The 19,913-nt window shown below is 47.6% G+C and overlaps 1 protein-coding gene across 5 annotated transcripts in view; it reads right to left on the bottom strand.

Annotated features, from left to right (window-relative positions):
- PLXNA4 (plexin A4) overlaps positions 1 to 19,913 on the bottom strand; it is a 684,054-nt gene that overhangs the window by 581,408 nt on the left and 82,733 nt on the right. For 4 of the 5 annotated variants that reach the window (XM_045028652.1, XM_045028703.1, XM_045028642.1 and 1 more), the window contains one exon: positions 8,429 to 8,611. In XM_045028652.1, the coding sequence (XP_044884587.1) occupies positions 8,429 to 8,611 (183 nt within the window). Of the gene's footprint in view, positions 1 to 8,428; positions 8,612 to 15,320; positions 15,521 to 19,913 lie in introns of those variants that run through there. The other variant, XM_045028668.1, reaches the window with a different exon arrangement.

The raw sequence follows: 19,913 nt of genomic DNA, 5'->3' as shown, positions 1-19,913 counted from the left end.
GAAGAGTAATAATGTGCATTCCTATGGGGCCCGCCATCCGAGGATCTCAGACATCCATGGCTTAAGCCCCACCCCCGCCCCGGGAGTAGGGAAATATTACCCTCCATGTTTTGTCAAGGGGGAAATTGAGGCACAGCGAAGGGAAGTATCTTGTCCAAGATCACAAATCTGTGTTACAGCCAGCAAACCTCCAGCAGGGGAAGGGGGGATTGACTCCACATCCTATGAGAGAAGCAGCGACTTGCTGGGTTTTGCCAAGCAAGAACTTGCCGCTTATTCACTGCTTGTTGCTAATGATCCTCAAAGAGCAATGATCCAAGGCGAACATATTCAAACACAGGGCACCCAAAACAGAGCACATTGCCTACGGTTAACAGCCTCACAGTGTCCATTTCAGCAATATGTACGTGCACCACCACCCTCTGCTGAATGGAATCAGAACTATTCAGTTCTGTGTCTTAGGCCCTATACTGTTAAAAGCTATTGGAGAGTCTCCTGTAGTTCAAGTGGCAAGGGCTGGGGCATTTGGAGAGGAACTGATTCTAGGTAGAACGTTCCCCCAAAGGTTTTCATGAGGCATCAACAGCTCATTTAAAGGAAGAATATCACAGAGTGAAGGGGAATTGTTCATGGTTCAAACACAGAGCAGCTGGTGAACAGAGCAGATCACAGTATTTTGAATGACATTGCAAATTTTGGGGGGGAAAAAAAAACCAAGAAAAAAAAAAAATCTTCCCCCCATGAATTACATCTTCCCGCCAGCTCTCCTGTTCTGCAGCCAGGTACTTAGATCACAAAACCACCACCATGAATGACACTGAATGGGATATGAGAGTCTCAGCAAAGAGGTCAGAGAGGGATGAATGAGTTATGGAAACAAGCTACCTTCTGGCAACACACAAATACTCCAGGGGTGATTCCTCCAATGGAGGCATGAGCAGACAAGGGGGGGGGGGCTTTTTATTGCTTCCCCCAAGGAAGATAACGTATGCAGCCAGATCCTGTTCTCGGATGAGTTTTGTTCACTTGGATGGAAGGAGTGACTCCAGTGTCATTTCAGTTCTTGAATCAGGCCCTTGGTCTCCAAGGCTGTCAGTCTGAACACCGGCAATCAGCTCACTCCCACCTCTAAGAATGGGCTGCCAGGCTTTGACAACCACACCCAACTACAGCCTGGACCAGAGATCAGCAGCCGGATCAAAGGGAGGAAAAACACAAGGCAGGAGTGGCAGACACATAGGAAACAGCTACCCCAGGCAAATGGGGGTGAGAATAATGTGGCTCATGGTGAAAGAGAGATGGATGTGCAGTGTCTTATCGGGGACTGGCTGTTATTCCAACTAGCTTCCTGATAACATAAGAAGCTTAATCAACTATGCAAATGACGGCCTATCTGGAGACAGGGGGAAATAGAAAAATAAACCCAGAGATTGTGCATTAGACTAGCCCATGAAATAAGGAAGGGAAAAAAAGAGGTTCCTTCTTTTGATAAAATTCTTTCAAAAGATTAAATTAAAGCAGAATTAATTAGGAGAATCGCACTTAACCCAACTCCCCGTTAGAGGGGTCAGCAGGCAAGAGGCAATCAAGTGAAAGACAGACGCAAGAGGCACTAAAAGAGCTAGCCAGCCAGGGAGAAAAAAAATCAAACAAGAGTTCACCATTTTTGGCTGGGCCGTCTAGCTGGGCGCTAGATGGAGCGTTGGACAGCTAAAGAGCCCCACGTTGTCATCACTGGGAAGCTGGAGAGGCAGACGAAGAAATAAGCTGATTACTTACTATCCCATCAAGTAACAAATGAGAGGAGAAGGATTGTTGGGTGGGGAAAGTCAGCAATGCAGAGACCATTGATGCCTTGGGTTTTTCTTTAGTCCCACTGCCCCACGGTATCCTGCGGTGTAACTGTAGGAGGGCAGTGCATGGTTATCCACAGGAGGAGACTCGCACACCACAAGGAGCAGACTGTCTAGCCCAGCAGCCTGCATACCCCACGGTGCCTGCAGCATAGCACGTGCTGCACGTGCTGCAGCACATAGAACCCCCACCTGCCCAAAGGAACCGGAAGCATTGCTGCAAATCATGGCGTCCCTCAGTGCATGGCCCACAGAGGCCTGTAGGGTGCAGCACCCCCCGTGGCCAGCAAAAGAGCCCACCGCAGGGCATGGCCAACTGTCCTCTCCAACCTGAGAAGAGCCCTCACGGCATAGCGCTCCAGCTGCCTCCAAAGCAGCCCCCTACATGGCATAGCATCCTGTCCCGCCTTACCAGGAAGAGCCTGCCCCATGGGTTAGCCTTGGGACAACTTTGGCTGCTTCGGAGTTAAGTCAGCTGAGTTCAGATTGCAGTTTACCATGGGAAAGCACTTGGTGCACCATCACCTGGCCCCTGCTTCTCTCAGCCAGTGGTCCCTTTGATTCTGATGTTTCTGTTGGGCTGGTGTTTTTAAGTAAAAAGGCCTGGTGCAGCACTGCCAACACAAAACACTTGGTAGCGGCAGCAACCAACTGCCCCTAGACTTTGAAGTACAGATTGGATCTAGGGGAGTTATATTGTCATTCACAGGTCTCATTGCATGGCTCCGAGACCCCATCTCCCATGACACGCCAAGGTGCTTCTGAATCAGAGCCTCGGGAAGGGGTGGGGGGGGGAAGACAGCAGCACGCAACACACACAAGAGAGAGAAAACAAGTCAAGGAAGTGCTCAGCACATACAACCTCTCAGCACCTTGATGGCTGGATGGTTTAATAGCTAGGGGAGCTTCAAGGGAGCCAGGTGATGCTCTGTAAATAGCAGAGTTCCCAGCAAGAACCAGCAAATAGCTTCTTTCAAATCCGGTTCTTGCTGGGAACTGTAAATCCTTCACAGTGGATGGAAAGGAGTTTTGCTGCTGTACTAGGCACCGTGAGGAACCTTGATAGCTTTGCAGTATGTTGCATGTACAGGCTGTAGCTGGAAGGGCCAGGGTTCTAAGCAGTGCAGTGATGTAAATGATGGTGTTGTGTTACACGCTGGGTGGGAGTGGTAACTTGCACTGACTGGGCACTCAGCAGATGTCCAAAACAAGTGTCACGAGTGCTAGTTTGGAGCCAAGGATCAGCCCCGTGGTTTGTAGATTAGATTTCGAAATGGCAAGGAACTGATTCCACAACAATTTCTGCAACCATGGAATTGCAGCATACATCGGGCACTGACCATGGGGGAAAACCCTCTTCTCGTGCAATCCCACCTCCACCTCAGAGGAGATTAGAGATAGTAAAGAAATGGGCCCATCCTCAGATGCTGAAAGAGGAAGTGGAACTGGATGCCACAAGGGTCTGGTAATGGGACACACAAGCCTATATCTATCTAGGTCCTTATATTGCACCCATCACTCTGGTATCCAAGTGCCTCTCACCTTTAGATCATGCTGGAGTACAACCAAATGCCATTACCATCTGTGGCTTTTAAGAGGCTTACATGGACCAAATTAGTGGGTCTCACTCCAGTTCCCAGTAAGCAGTTGCCCAGGTAAACCCCACCACTGCTCTAATTGGGCTCTTTTGTTGGCAGATTCAGCACAGGTGTCAAGGACGGGATGGGCCGCAGAGATTGAACCACTCTTCTGAAGCATGTGGGCCATGGAGATGGAACTACATTAATCTAGAGAACCATAAACTCTTACAGGGTCACACATCTTTCATAATATGGCTCTACATGTTTGGAGGATGAAGAGAACTTTCAGAGGTATCAATAAATAGAACAGAGAGGGATGCATCTTCCAGCTCCATCACCAGAAGATAGAATAATTCTCAGACTCCAGCTGATGTCAGAAGCTGGGAGGAGACAACCTCTCAGCAGATGTGGGAGACTTCACACTGTTATTTTGCATTGCAGTCAAGTCCAGTCACCAAATATTTAAAAAAATAACTTTCACAAATCATACTCCCTCAAAGCAGAAGGAAGGAGAAAAGTTGGTTTCTCTGCTGACACCTTGCATGGAGCCGTCAGCAACCGAGTGGCCTCCAGGGAACATCAAAACCAGCTCATCATCAGCTGCATATTCAGAAACCCAATCACATGGATAAATAGTAAAGGATCATTGTGTTTACCTGCAATTAATGGGAACTCACCAACTCCACATGACAAACCTGGGAGTCTTTTAATTTGCTCAGTTTCTTTGGACACAGATGGAATAAGGGGTGAAAAGAAAAAAAAAGTCTCCCTCCTTACACAAGTGCTTTAGTATTCTGCAGCCGTGCTGCCCAATTACACAAACCCACACACAGCCACCATTACCACACTCGCTCCTCTGCTGTTTTCCCGGCTCCAAGAGCTATTTATCCTGGTAAAATGTTGTTGAATAAATAAATCTATTCCTCCCCCTACACAGCTACGGCGCCTGGTTACAGCACAGCCCTGTTGAGAGAGTTGGGTGGAAATCACTCCCTGCAGGGTTGAACTGATGCAGCCCTCTCTCTAGGCCAAGCCTCAACCCCACACGCACATAGAACCTCCATTCTGCTTTGCATGGTCATCTGCCCTTCCCTAACATTAGGGCTGGTTGATGTGCAGCTTGGCCACAGCTTCCTTGCAGTCTATAGATTGATCTATCCACAATTCTAGGGCCCCCACAGAGTTTTAGTGACCACAGGTGATCAGGTCTTTGGTTTTATATCTCTTCTAAAGACATATAATCTATGTAGGGAATTTATAAAGCCACAGTACTATATATCTAAGCACCTCACAATCTTTAATGTATTAATCCTTACAGCACTCCTCTGTGCAAGGTAAGTATTATCCCCATTTTACAGATGGGAAACTGAAGCCCAGAGAGGTGAAGTGATTAGCCCAAGGTCACACAGTCTGTGGCAGAGCAGGGAATTGAATCTGGGTCTCCCAAGTCTCTAATCACTGAACAACCCTCCACTCAGCTCAGTGGTTTGTGCATTGGCCTGCTAAACCCAGGGTTGTGAGCTCACTTCTTGAGTGGGCCATTTAGGGATCTGGGGCAAAATCAGTACGTGGTCCTGGTAGTAAAGGCAGGGGGCTGGACTCAATGACCTTTCAGCTCTATGAGATAGGTATATCTCCATAAGTGACACCAGCTTTCAATTAACATTTCCAGTTTCTAACATGTGCTTGTGCGTGGGGGATTTTCCCTCTAGACCACTTTGCTTTTTGTCCTTTTTATCTCTTCATTCTGTTTCATTCACTCTTTTTCCACTCCATCTCTAGCTTGGTTTTCCCTTTTCTTTCTTCTTTGTTGTCTTGGTTACATGGCCAGACTCTCGATACAGGGCTAGTTTTCATTCTAATGATGTGTTCTTGTAAAGCACAATATTTTACTTCAATTGTCTGTCACTGGAAAATTCCTTTGACGGATATAACATTTGTATATCAGCCAACTGATATTGCTTTATGACTGGGTAATTTGCAGTGCTTCCGCAAATGGTGCATCTTGAGAACCTGAGATATGATCTGTATCATTTATATAAAACACAAACACACACCAGTACATTCTTAACTGCGGAGAAACAGGGTTTCTCCAAAATGGTCTGCTAATTACTTGCAGCAAACCTTTCAGTATCAAGAAGGAAATAGATTCTGCACCTTTAAGGTAAACAAGTGTATTATAACTCCATCCCTTATGCAATATTGCTCACCCAATCTGGCTGACCCAGAAACAGATCACCAGGTATGGCCCTGCAGGTTACATTACACCAGCTGTCTGCAGGGTGGGGAGAGCAGTAAAATACATCGTTGCTGGGATCTATTGGGAGACAGGCACTGGGAGGCCCTTGGCCTTGGTCCATAGGGGACATAAGTTCATCTGAGCCTACACGGGTTATTTCAGAGACTGATTTGCCCCAAGGAGGTATTTCTCTAACCCCAAATCAAACACTATGCTAATTGGATGGGTTAGCAGTGGCAGCATCGACGGGGAGAGCTGGAACCAGGTCTCTCGGCCACTCCACTTCCCCTGCTATTAAACAAGACCTCCAGGGTGACGAGACCAAACCAACTGTGAAGCCCCAAAAAGCAGGCGCCAGTTAGTCCCAGGTGAAAATCCAAGGCTCTTGAGCAGACCTAGTGGCAAGGCCATGCTCCTGCAATGCGAGGGAGCAACGTCTGAGCATCAGACCGGCCCTTTAAATTTCCCATGATGTGTCAGATCTGGAAGGGAAGGGAACCTCGTGTTCTAAGATCAGAGCCGTTGCTCACTGGCCATCCTTCTAGGCTGAACAGGCGTCACAGGAGCAGCATTGCTGGGAGTCGCATCCTGTTCTCCTAGCAAGAGGGATGATGGAATGAGAGAGATTTCTGCAGGGAACGGGTACCCCAGATTTGCTGGGCTAATGCAGCTTTCCGCACACTGCCTGGGGAAAGCTGCCTCTCAAAAAGACACTTCGTTGGCTGACTGCTGATCCCAGCCCCTGTGCTCCTGCACTGCTCTCACGTCCATTCCCTGTTAGCGACAGTCTGCAGAACATTATTCACGTTTAGTAAACATGGAACAAAAGGCAGCTCTCCAAGGTTCCCGTCAGCAGCTCAGCTTCCCTCCTCTGATTCTTTACCCTAAAAGGATGCCCCTGCTCTCCACCACACACTGTAAAAATAAAAGCCCTCCCAGCCTGTATGCCCAGGTTTTCTATGCTCCCAACAGAAAGAGATCAGTTCCTAGAGTCTGTAAAATGACCTGCAAAGGAGGGGGAAAAGGAGAGAGCTTTTGCATCTTATGATACATAAAGAAGGTATGAAAGTATTGGGGGTGGAGCCTAATTTTCTTTTTTTTAACATTTGTAATTCAGATCTCATCTCCCCTATTTTTTCCTAGCAGACACTATAGGCTGTTGGAGAATTAGCCAGGTTACGATGACATCACAAATAACAGGGAAGTGAAAAGTAATTAAATGGTGGAGGGGAAAATTATTTTTACTCAAATGGTTTTACGAACGACTTAGCTTGTTTGGGTTGAGACCATTTCACTCATGTCTGACCACACAGCAGTGAGAGAAAAATACTCTTATTGACCATTCAGCAGCCCTACCCCCCTTTAATTAAGGACTGAAACAGTTCCCAATGAACATATCTTGGTCCTCCAGGGCAGACCTCCACGGGAACAGGGAAGGCTGGACCAGACTTGACATGCCTGATACTCCTAAGATAAAAAGCAAGCAGTAGATACCTGTGACCAAGTGACTTCCCTCACCCTGCTCCATACACAGTCCACACAAGTTGTAACAGGTCACCAGTTAACGCCCCCCACCCCTCCCCCTCCCACACACACACACACACAACCCACTCCCCCACACACACTCTCTCGGGGTTTCATTTTGAATTCCCTTTGTGAATAAAAGTAAACACCACAAAATCCAGCCCAAGTGTTCTTCCCAAGATTGGCAGCTTCCAAGGCTCCTCCACGAGGACGGCTCAGTACACATCCTAGTTTTCCACTCTAGAGAGCCGCTCCCACACCTCTATAGTCTGATGTGGTAACGATGCACAGCACTTCGCAGCAGGCACATCCTCCGGCTCTGTTATGCAGGCAACCACTACCAGCCTGTTCCTGCATCATACAGGGCTCTAAAAAGGGGGCGCAGAGCCCATTTTTAGCATTGGAAGGTTACCTTTAATGGCTGTTAGTAGCTGAAGAATAAAACACCTGCCAAAACCACTGGTAAAAGTCTTTCAGTCTTGGCTTTAGCTTCAAAAGATAAACACTAGTGCCCCATATAATAAATGACAGCAGCTGTTACAATACAAAGCTATAGCTAAGCCACGGACATGTACAGTTCATTTGGAGGGTACCTAGTAACTTTGAGAGGGACTTAAGCCCAGATACCATAAAGAGAGTATTTATTTATATGGCGTCGACCATGGTTACCCAGTAAACACAATGCTTATTACCTTTCAAACACAGCTCTTCTTTCATAGAAATCCTTCTCCCTTTGCATAAACCACACATTCAGCCTTACCCAGATAAAGCAACCACTAACTTCCATGCTAGGTTTGTGGTAAAAGCATGTCTGGTCACATCGCTCTGAAGCAACATCTCCAAAGCATGAGTCATATTTCTTAATAACCCACAATGCCAGTAAGTTCTTCCTCCACAGCGCACACAGACACCCTGTGATCAGCCATTTAATTAGACAGTCTGAGCTGAAAAAGTTTTTACTTGGATCTACGCTACACCAGAGTCTGAAGGTGGCTAGACCCACGGCCACGCATCTTCTGGAAGGTGCAACATTAGAAAACTTGTCCCCTCAGTCATGTCAGCCTAATCCCTCAGAGCTGAAGTGCAATCTTGCACCAACAAATACAATTCAACTCACAAAATAGGTAACCGTGCACCAGGCCTATAAAATGCTCCCCACTCATCTCGATGCAGCCAGTCTCCATAGCAACTAGCAGCACTGACTTCGGAAGGCCACACTGGACCAGGCCTACCTTTTTCATCTTGCCACTTTTGGTGCCCACAAATGCCAGTGAGTGGTTCTTGTAGACGTAGGCGATCACAGATGTCATCCTGTCCCCATCTTCGGTGAAGATGGGGAGTCCTCGCACCATCTCCGATACTCCCAGAGGGGCATTCATATCCAGGCCGCAGAAATTGTCATCAATTGTTAACAACTGTGAACAGAAAGGGGAAGGGGGAGAGAAAGCATGAGGCCACTGAACATGGATTAATAATACAGGAGTACCTAGGGGACCCCAGCCAAGATCAGAGCCCCATGCCGATGCTCTACAAACACACTGTCAGAGACATTCCCTGGCCCAAAGATTTTACAATCTAAAGAAACAAGACAGACAAACAGCCAGGGATGCTGGAATGGGGGCAGCTGGAGCCCAGCAGTTTTGGGGAGCCATGGACCATCCACCTGACCCTGAGAGCAGTCCTGGCCCATGTCCCTGCCCCGCCGGCCTCCCCACCCAGGGCAAATGGAGGGACCCCAGCTCTCCACAGCTGCCCATGCAGCTCTTACCATGGCTGGGCTGCGGGTCCGAGGCCCCACCCCCAACCGGAGCCGGGTCAGGATAAGAACCACGCGGACAGCTGTGGGGAACCTCGGACCTTCCACCTGCCCTGGGTGCTCTTGGGTCCCCCACCCCCATCCTGAGCAGGTGGAGGGTTGTGGCTTCCCGGCCCAGCTTCAGCTTCCGGTTTGGCCAGGGGTAGGGGGCTCTGCCCCCCCCCGCACTTTTGGGAAGGCAACTAGCCCATTGTCACAGCAAGTCAGTAGTAGAGTCATGCATAAAACCCAGGGCCTCCTGAATCCTTGTCCAGTGCCCTACCCACTAGGCCACATCACCTCATCCTTTTGCCTATTAGTTTATCATTCATGACCTAACAACCAAGCCCATGGTCTGTAAAGAATCTCAGCTTAAATATTCCCAGGTTGTGTCTGAAATGCACATAAAATCACAAGGGACTCATTTCCCAGCCCTGAAGAAGGGTTCTGTGTGGCTCGGACGCTCGTCTCTCTCACCAACAGAAGTTATTCCACTAAAGGATATTACCTCACCCACCTTGTCTCTCTAAGGGAATCAGAGTCAGAAGTCCTGGGTTCTATGCCCGCTCCCCCAATCACACAATGTGAGCTTGGTCAAGTCAGCTAACCTCTCTGGGTCTCAGTTTCCCCTCTGTAAAATGGAGGTCACTAACACCTACCCACCTCAAAGGGGGATTTTGAGGAGGATTAACTCATTAAGTGTCTGTAAAGCACTTTGGGCCCATGGAGGACAGGTTCTGTAACTGGAGCTCTGTAGTGGCTCTCTCTTTATTTCCAAGTGCTGAAGACATCCGTAAACCCCTAACAACCTGAAAAAACTGCCCTGCCCACTTATACACCTTCACAGCCACTACAATCTGTTGGGCTACTACTGTCTCTTTCTGGACTTGAATGCCTCAGGATTGGCAGCAGAGGACCTTCATATTTGGAACTTGGTCCACGAAAGCCTAAAGTGGACAGTCATCAGATACAGTGGAAGCTGTGAATACATTTGATTTAGCATATGGTTAGGCTTCTTTGATGTTGCTTCCTAGGAGATCAATAGGCAATGCATTTGCTGCAGCAGACAGCACTGGCAGAGGCATCTCTTCTACCCTAGCTTTAGGCATTACGGTTTGTTGAAGAGGGCATTGGACTGGATGTTAGGAGACCCTATCCTGTTAACAGAGTTTTTCTCCTTTAGCTCTAGTAGCAGCAATACACGCTTTTGCAGTTCTATCAGTGCTGGTGTTGTGACATTCCAGTTGGTCATGGCACGCTAGGTGGTGACAAGAAAGCAGCCCTAGATGGCCAGAGTGTGGTGTATAATAGCACATTTGCCAAGGCAATAGGTTCTATGAACATGATTCATCAAAGCACATAAGCATGTGCTTAAATGCTTTGCTGGATTGAGGCCTATAAGTGTTAATTAAATAAGTGCGCAGAATGTCTATCTAATTTTCTTAGATCAATAATTAATGATCATGAGCATTACTGTTATATTTGCTTTATATTTGCTCATATCTTCCTTGACACATAGATAGAAATTACTGATCTTGCTTGAGTTCCCTAGCAATAAAAGCCTGCAGTTGATCAGCTTTGTCCTCACCTGGCAATTACAGGGAATAATTGCAGATGGTTTTATTGAACAGGAGAGTAATGTGTCCTAAAAATAGTTATAAACATACAAAGCACCCCCAAAGCATTTAAAGAGCTATTAGAAAAGAATAACAAGACCTGAGCTCTAGCCTGTTACAATCATTAATCTCTGGGAACTGCACCTTAGGAGTTAAAATATCAACTCAGAGAGCAACCATGGATCAAATCTTAGGGCTCCATGAGTCACAGTTGGGTGCCATGAGTTTACACGCCAGTAGACAATTTAGCATAAAAGGTATGTGGCCAAACTCCAAAGGCCAAATTCATCCTGTGTGTAAGAGAACTGTACACGGTGATTACCCTGTAGAACTCAATGGAGCTAGATACCATTGGGACAAAGACGCTAGTAGTATTTGAACAAAGTTTGAATATTTATATGGATGGGAACATCAACAGTTACATTAAATAGGATAAAAAATATAAATGGGATATAAATAATCATGCTTCAGGGACTCAGTCAACCACTAACTGCATCAGGAAGAAACACACACTGAGTTGATTATTCAATAGCTGTCTGCTACTGGGTTTCTCTCTGAAGCATCTGGTACTGGCCATTGTCAGAGACAGGACAGCAAGCTACATGGACTGTTGGTCTGAGGTAGAATGGCAGTTCTTATGTTCTAGGATGAGTAAATTGCACCAAAATTCACTTGCAATCAGGCCCAGTTCGACCAGAACCCTTAGCGAACCTTGCTGTTAATGTGATTGATGTTTCACATGTGTAACAAAACCAGGCCCACATTTAGCCTGGTCCACTTGTCAGACAGAGAGGGAAATGAAGAAGTCCCATCCTATTGGTGTGAAAAAAAAAATCCCCCTATTTCTTCTCATGGCTTTGAAGAAAGAAGGGGGAACCTATTTCGCCACTAAAATGATGCATTTCATTAATGGGAACCAAGACACTTCACCCTGGATCCAGGATATGAAACCCCACCCAAAACATCAGGGTTGGCAGCAGGCAAGCACTGAGAGGTGAAGGCTGGTTGGCACGTGATCGTTAGACATGAGGTCAAGGCATCCCTGGTATAACTATCTACCCGCATACTCCACTCACCTCACTGCAGCAAACACTGACCTGTCTGGCTGAAAGAGCTTAAGGGCAGAAGGGACCATTGTGGTCATCTCGTCTGCCCTCTTGCACGATGCAGGCTGTAAAATCTCGCCCAGTGATTCCTGCACTGAGCACTAGCTCAACCAGCAGTTCTTGAGTACATCTCCCAATAAGTGGAGACTTAACTCTGATCACCGTGACTTATTTCCTTCTGGCTGAGACTGGACCTGGTTCCAAATGAACTCGCAGTTTGCATTGAAATCAGATCGATGTCACAATTGTGTCCATTTTAGATGCAAAACAAAAAGGTGAAAACCTGTTGATTTCATCCAAGCTTTTCCAAGCAACACAGTCTGGTGCTCATGGGTACTGTTCAAGAGTGAAATGCCTGCTGTCATCCTCAGAAGAGGCAGCTGCAGGACCAGGGTCCTCCACAACATTCTCTAACCCTGCCAGACCACGTCTAGTTCCGTCTCCATGGATCAATCACTTTCTCTGAGGCAAATGCCAATAATAGGGATACTTTTTGCTATGCAGGCAACTGTCCTCTAGGTCCAAAAATGAACTGAGGCTAGCAAGTGAGACACACCACATGGTAATGATTTTCAGCTAATATGATTCTTTCTCCAAGATCGACTACAAAAAAAGTCCCCTATCTATACCACTACCCAGCCCCTTGCAGTTGTGGCTCTCAGCTATAGTGTGTATATCTTATACACAGCTAAGACAATAATATACCCGTCTCCTTTAGTCAGCAGAAACATTAAAGTAAGTTCAGATTTATGCTGGGGCGGTCAGGAGCTGCGAGTGCAGGTTTATTTTCAATTCCAGACACTCCTAAAGGCAATATAGAGTAGCCGGGCTAAATTCTCCAGAGCCTTCTCAGTTAATTTTGTATTAACTACTTTTAAGAACAAAAACTGCAGCTAGTGCGTTAATGCACCAGGAATGCCAGATGTTCCAGGATGGCTGTTGGCCGAATTAGGACATCTGAAAGATGCAAAAGGACATACCCAGGGAACAGGAATAGGATCAGTGTCTTGCCCCCTCTCACTCACTGTGTCAGTTCGAATCCAGCCTAGAAAATCATATTATGAGCTGAAGCCAGTTGTGTGACTGAGACACAGAACTGGACACCAGGAAATTGGGGTTCAATTCCTGGCTCTGACACAAACTGTGTGACCTGTGGCAAGTCACTTCATCTTTCTGCCTCAGTTCCCCACGTGTAAAACGGGGATAATAAGAGAACCCTCCCTCCCCAGTGTATTATGAGGACAGATTAATTTGTAAGGTGCTATTACAGCAGTGGTCCCCAAATTTTGAGGGTCACACACCCCACTTCCCCCATCCACGCCCCCCAGCCCTCCCCGGAGCCAGGGCAAGGAGTGGGGCCATGGCTCGGGTTGGGTGAACTGTGACACAGACAGGGATAAGGGGCTGGGGCCACAGCTGAGGGTGGGTCTGGGGCCGGAGCTGCAGCCAGGTACCGAGGCTGAGGGCAGGGCAGGGGCAGAGCCGCAGCCAGGCCATGGTGGGGACTGGCAGCCAGGCCCACGGCTGGGTGCGGCTCCATCCCTGATCCCGCCCCCAGCTTAGACGCCAGGCTGGGAATGCAGCCCCCGCCAGGGGCTGAGGCTGGGAACAAGGCTGGGAACAGACTAGTGGCCAGGGCTGAGGCGGAGGGCAGGGGCAGAGCCAGGCCACTCTGGGGACTGGCAGCCGGACCCCCAGCCAGGTGTGGAGCCACCCCGCGGCTGGGGATGAGGCCAGGCACAGGGTTGGGAGCTGGGGCTGCAGCTGTATGTGGGGCCAGAGCAGAGCTAGGGGTGGGGCAGGGCTGGGTGGCACTCCCCCACACTCCCCATGGGGACTGGCCCGGCCTAACACCCCACCCCGGGGACCACTTATACCCACGGTGTTCTATAGATCAGAAACACTGTCACATGAAATAGTTGGCAGTTGGCCATTAAATTAACAAGGGGGCAGGACTGTTCTCTAAGCCCTAGCAGCTCCCGCTCCAGTTCAGGGCCGAGGCACATCGGCAGGACACTTGGGGATACTCTCACTGCCTGTTTTCATCGTCCCCATTCTGTGGATGGATAAACAGAGGACTGCAGTGTGCAGAGCTGCCAGTGGGACACGCTGGCCGAGCAGTACATTTGCTTAGGAAAATCAGGAGGATGTGCGAAGAATGGTTTGATTTAGTGAGGGATTCTGGCAGGACCGTGATGGTCCCTAGATTAAGTCCATTAAAAAGAGCTCCAAGCCCTCCTGAAAAGAATGACTTTGCTGGGCCAGCTGTGGCTTGTGCCCATCTCTGCTCTTGCTAGGGATTGTCAGGGCCTCCAAGAACTTGAACGTCAGCAGAGGGATTACAGTTCTGACGCGCCTCCTTCCACCACCTCATCTGATCCCACAGGCAGAAGAGAGCAAGTTGGCCAAGCTGGCGGATTTAAGTGCCAGATATCAGGGAGCCCGGCCTGAACGGGAGCTGCAATAAATCTCAATTGTCCTTTAAACATCTGCTTTAGCTATGTGTCTCTAAACAGCCCCAGACAAAGAACACTGCCTAATCCATATTTTGGGGAAATCCTACAGATGGGATTAGCTATCCCCAGTTCCGCCTCGCTTTCATTTTGGCAGCGTCTCTCACACTAATCAAAGCACCAGAGCAGCAGAAGGGCCTTTTTCCAGGGATCTCAACAGTCTGCAAAGTTATCCCAGAGATTCACTGGGGATCAGGCTGTCCTCAATGGCCAGGCCTTGCTTTTGATTTACAGCTAATAGCTAGACGTTTTCTCTTTATACAGTGGCTGGTACTTGGCTACTCACGCAGTTATCACGGGCTTGGCTACTGCAGTATGCATGCACACACTTAAACTGGTCATGCTTCCAGCAGAGCCGACCCCGACAGCCGATAGGAATACAGTTTCAGCATCAGAAGGCATTTGGGTCTTTGCAAGGAGATAACAAGCACCTCTTCCATTGGCTGATTTCAAGATCTTTTCAACAGAAAGTATCAAAAAAGGCTAATTTGGGGAGATAGTTAAACGACAGGCAGGACAGAAGCGCTAAGGAAATCTTTATCCCGTGTTTGCAGGGATATGGACTGGAGGGTCTAGCAGGTCTGTTCCATCTTGTGGGCTAGAAAGATGGAACACACAGGCCACTCGCCGAAGAAAGCATAGACCACCAGCCAACCATTCTCTTCAGCAGTTAACATGCAGCCAAATGACACCCAAATCCATCAGCGCCCTTCGGCAAAGGAACTCTGTGATACAATGGGAGTGGGACTAGAAGCCAGCATTTGGCATTACATTATAATTACAAACTGCACTTCGCTCGTGCAACCACAGCAATGCTTACTGTGCAATTACACGTCCCTGCATACAAATGACAGTGCAGTTACAGTTACTTTACCAATTACAGAGCAATTGCACCCACTACGCCAAGAGATTTTCACCTGTAATTCAGGAAGCAAAGAAGGGGAGGGGGAGGGGGAGTGGGAGGGGGAGGGAAAGTTACTCTAATTGACTAGGGTTTGAACAAATGTTGGGTTTTTTGGCTTGTAGTTTAAGCGTAAATTCAAGGATTGGTGGCAAGCTTGCAGAGCACTGTACAATCTTAAGGTAGCACATACCTGCATTTATGTTACCGTTCTGCTCCCAGCACATGGCTTGTGCAAGTCTGTCCCATGTACCTCACATTGTAAAAACTGCAATTTCCTGAAGAGGCAGCTGCATTTCTTATGGAGGCTAGCAGGTTTGGTTCAATCTTCAGGCCTTCTGCTAATAGAGCTGGGCTGATTACTTGTTGCAAATAATCATTTGAGAGTCACTCACAAACACACCCTGATTTCCTGACTAATCAATGTTTGTGGCATATTTGAGGAGGCATTTGGATGAACAATTTTCAGCTAGGGAGTGTTTGCAAACTCTTCCCTCTTTCTCATGCATGGTGTGGGATTGGTCACGAGTCACAGGGTAGTGGTTCCACATCAGAAATGAACTGGGAGCCTGCGTTGCAAAGCTAACAGTGAAGCAAGCAGCTGTGTTCTGCACCAGCTGAAGCTTCTGAATGACTTTCTAGGGCAGCACATTGCAATCATCCAGTCTGGAGGCCACAAAAGCCAGGATAACTGGTGCTTTCTGCAGCAAGAGAGGGTCATGGTCACCTTCCAGCTAAACAGAGAGAACAGGGTACTTCCAGACACCATTAAAAATCAAGTAGTTGAAGAGCAAGACAGATGTAACCCCACCATGTTGAATACGTACCACCCATAGATGGCACACCTGTGCCCTACCCTCCAGATGCATCCCCCTACCAATCAGCATCACCAGCAAGCCTCAGTCAACTCATTTTCAGCCATGCCTGTAGCTTAGCCAAATGCTGGGAAAGCAGACTGGCTGCATTGTCTGAGCCTGATGAGAGATGCGGAGCTGAGTTGGAGGCTCCAGGATGTTTTCTTAGTGGACAAGGCCTCCACATTCCAAAACCCAAACACCATGATTGCATCAGCAGAGAGGCTGAGGATCTGAGACCAACTTTTCAGCAGCCAGGCCTTCCTTTGGCAGGTACAATTTGCACCCACAAAAGCACAGGTGCTGGAACTAGGGGTGCTGCTGCACCCCCTTGCTTGAAGTGGTTTCTATCATATACAGGATTTACAGTTTGGTTCAGTGGCTCTCAGCACCCCCACTATCCACATTGTTCCAGCCCCCCTGCACAAAAGAAGCTGGCCTTGCAAGCCCAAGTCTTGGATGGGAACACATCAAGCTACCCAATCACAGGTGCAGATCAGGCCATCGGAATGCAACTACTAGGACTTGTGCCTGCAGTTCATTTGCAGGCATGAATTCTGCCCACAAGGCCAAGTGGCATCTACAGACTAGCTAAAAACATACCCTGAATGTGCAAGGAACCTGAACTCCCCATTTGTGCCCCCAAAGTAACCCCTGCCACTCAGGGTTTGAGAAGCATATGGCTGATGTGTGGTGGGGAACAGTGGTTCCAGGGCTCTCAGCCTAGTACTTTCCATGAGCTCTGAAGTTCACTGATCTTTTTTCATACTGAAAAAGATTATTGACTGGAGAGAGACTCCCTTTGAAGCCACTAAGGTCTATTGAGTAAATATGCATTTAGGCATCTTTTAAAAAGTGAAGTATTGATCAGGTAAGCTGCAACAGGTCTCTTGTAAGAACATATCCCAGCGGCAAAGCTGTGTATTGTATTATATATATATATATATATATATAGACAGTGGCACTTCACTTTCTTTAGTGCTGCTGCAATCAAGAGTGTGGTGCTGTTGCTCCATCATGGAGAAGAAAAGTCTCTTGCCAAAAGGAACTGCTCTGCATAAGCATGAAGCTGCTTTCCAAAGAGGGAAAAGCCCTGTTATAGACAGCTGCTGCATTCCACCCCAGGCTGCATTTCAATGATAGACTAAAGGATTCCTCTAGAATTCACTCTTGTAAGGCACTCAGCTACTACAGTGATGCAGGCAGTAAAACCACCAGAATGGAATGGAATGGAATAGAATAGATTGTGTGGGATCCTGCTATTATTTATATTATGGTAGCAGCACCTAGGGGCCCATGTCATGGATCAGAGCTCCATCGTGCTAGGTGCTGTACAAACACAGAACAAAAAAAAACAGCCTTGCCCAAAAGGCCTTAGATTGTAAAATCCTGTCTACATTCGAGACCTTATAGCAACACAGCTCTACTGACAGAACAATGAGCAATGGTCTCAAGTTGCAGTGGGGGAGGTTTAGGTTGGATATTAGGAAAAAAAAATTCACTAGGAGGGTGGTGAAGTACTGGAATAGGTTCCCTAGGGAGGTGGGGGAATCTCCTTCCTTAGAGGTGTTTAAGGTCAGGCTTGACAAAGCCCTGGCTGGGATGATTTAGTTGGGGATTGGTCCTGCTTTGAGCAGGGGGTTGGACTAGATGACTTCCTGAGGTCCCTTCCAACCCTGATATTCAATGATTCTATGATTCAGCTGCTCTGCTGTAAGATTTCTTGTGTAGCCGCTCTATGCCGACAGGAGAGAGCTCTCCCATCGACATAATTAAACCACCCCTCAATGAGCGGCTGTAGCTATGTCAGTGAGAGAAGCTCTCCCATCAACATAATTAATCCGCCCCCCCCAATGAGCAGCTGTAACTATGTCAGTGGGAGAAGCTCTCCCGCCGACACAGTCCTGTGCACATTACCACTTATGCCAGTGAAATTTATATCGCTCAGGGGTGTGTTTATTTTCACATCCCTGAGCCACATAGGTTTTGCTGACATAAGTGGCAGTGTAGACATGGCCTCAGTTCCTCTCTCTCTCCCCTCCCCTTTTGGTGTCTCCCTGGCAAGGCTTACATATAGTACTTTGGGATCATTCAGGACATAAGCAGCTACATATGTGTAAGTTGTTTTCTTTTGCCAAATATGAACAGTGACGTGATCATTATTTGGATGAGCTTTTCAGTTATGCATGGTGGGGTGGGGAAAGACCCCTACAATGGCCTATTTCTGATTGATTATTCTCAAACGCGCACCAGCAGTCTAGGCGTTAAACCTGGCAAGATGCTGCTCACCCTCAACTCCCCTTCCAGGAAATGGCAAATGCAAGCACTCAGCACCTGTCAGGATTGAGTCGGGATGCCTCCCCCAAAGCCAGAACCGGGAGAGATTCTCCACTGAATAACAATTACTATAATTATTATTTTGTTATACAGACAAAATGATAATTTGGGCTGCAAAGTGCTATGCGTGACAACGGGACTATATAAATTAAACAACAACGCTGCTTTGCATTCACATAAACACCTTCACCCAATGATCTCAGAGCTGTTACAAAACATTAATTAAGCCTCACAACAGTGCTGGGAAGTTAGCTTAAGGACTGCTATGAGCACTGTGTATGTGCTCTTGCCTTTTATCTGATACAAGCAAAACAGCTCAGCTGTGTGTCAAAGGCCCTATATTTCTAACAGGTAACAGAGAATCCCCTTTAGTTCAAGTACTGTGCTTTTGGGACAGGAAGAACTGAGTTCTCTCTGGCCTTAGCATCCAACTGAAAGTGAATTTAAAGAACCCTAGTTATCACTCTAAAAAAAACCCACCACCCCTAAACTGTGGACAGAAAAACTCCCATTTACGACCTTTGTCTCTCCAGAGATCAGTACTGGAGACACTCAGAGCGCACCAGTCAGTGCAGTATAAATTCACTCAAGCCATTAAGCCCAAACTCCTACCGCATCTGTACTGTGGAAAGCCGTGGCAGCTCGTTTTAAGCAGTAATGCCATAACGATTACATGCTTGTGTTTCCTGGCTCAGGCTCTTGACCAATAGCCCTGATCCACTGGCAAGGGATGGGTCATTCGCTCATTAGTAGGAATATATTTCATTAGTCCCTTCTGCTCTCTCTCGGACTCCCCCGCTCTCTCTCCATACCCGAGTGTGCGTCTGGATAATGTCACTTGTGTGCAGGATAAATCAGCTGAACAAATCCTATTATATTTTGGAACACTGACAGCGACATGGTAATGACATTGAAACAGGGAAAATACTGTGTTGCTCCTACTGATCTCATGTCACCCACATGATCTAGCTGCCATGCCAACTTCACTATTGTACCAAGATGACAGAGGTCTCGGTTTCTCTCACCAGAGCCACCATTTTTGGGATGTACACGGACACGTCCATATTATAGATGGTTTGTCTAGCCTCTCCCATCTTTAAAGCATTACTCACACACCTACCTCCCCAGTATCTGTACCACTGTGGGAGACAGGCCACTGACTCGCTAACAGTACCTAGATTTAAACAGTGGGGGGCTGGTGAAATGAGAAAGAAACTGGGTGATGCGGATGGCACTGTTATATCAATTGTGCACACACAGCAGGAGCTGGGCCTAGAACCCTGATTTTTCAGCTCCAGATAGCATGGCTGTAACACTGGAACCAAAGGAAAACTTCTGGTGATGGTGGGATTAGATCCCTTTATGCTCGTTGGGGGGCTAGCCAGGGACTCTGATGTCACTCACACACAAGCCAGTATGTTATATAGCACATGCCTGGTGAAGGGTCATTCAGACTTGCTACATCTCATAGGCTGACATATTAAGAGTCTCGTTCTTTAGCAAAACCTGCAAGGCCGCGCTCTTTATTCTTGGCATGTGTCTAAGCAAGGGAGAGGTAGCCAGTGGGAAGGGAGACTGGCCGTGTGGCTCATGCA

Source organism: Mauremys mutica, chromosome 1, assembly GCF_020497125.1.
Source record: "Mauremys mutica isolate MM-2020 ecotype Southern chromosome 1, ASM2049712v1, whole genome shotgun sequence".
Lineage (NCBI taxonomy): Eukaryota > Metazoa > Chordata > Testudines > Geoemydidae > Mauremys > Mauremys mutica.
Note: the sequence above shows the minus strand (reverse complement) of the source record. Positions and strands in the feature narration are given on the sequence as shown.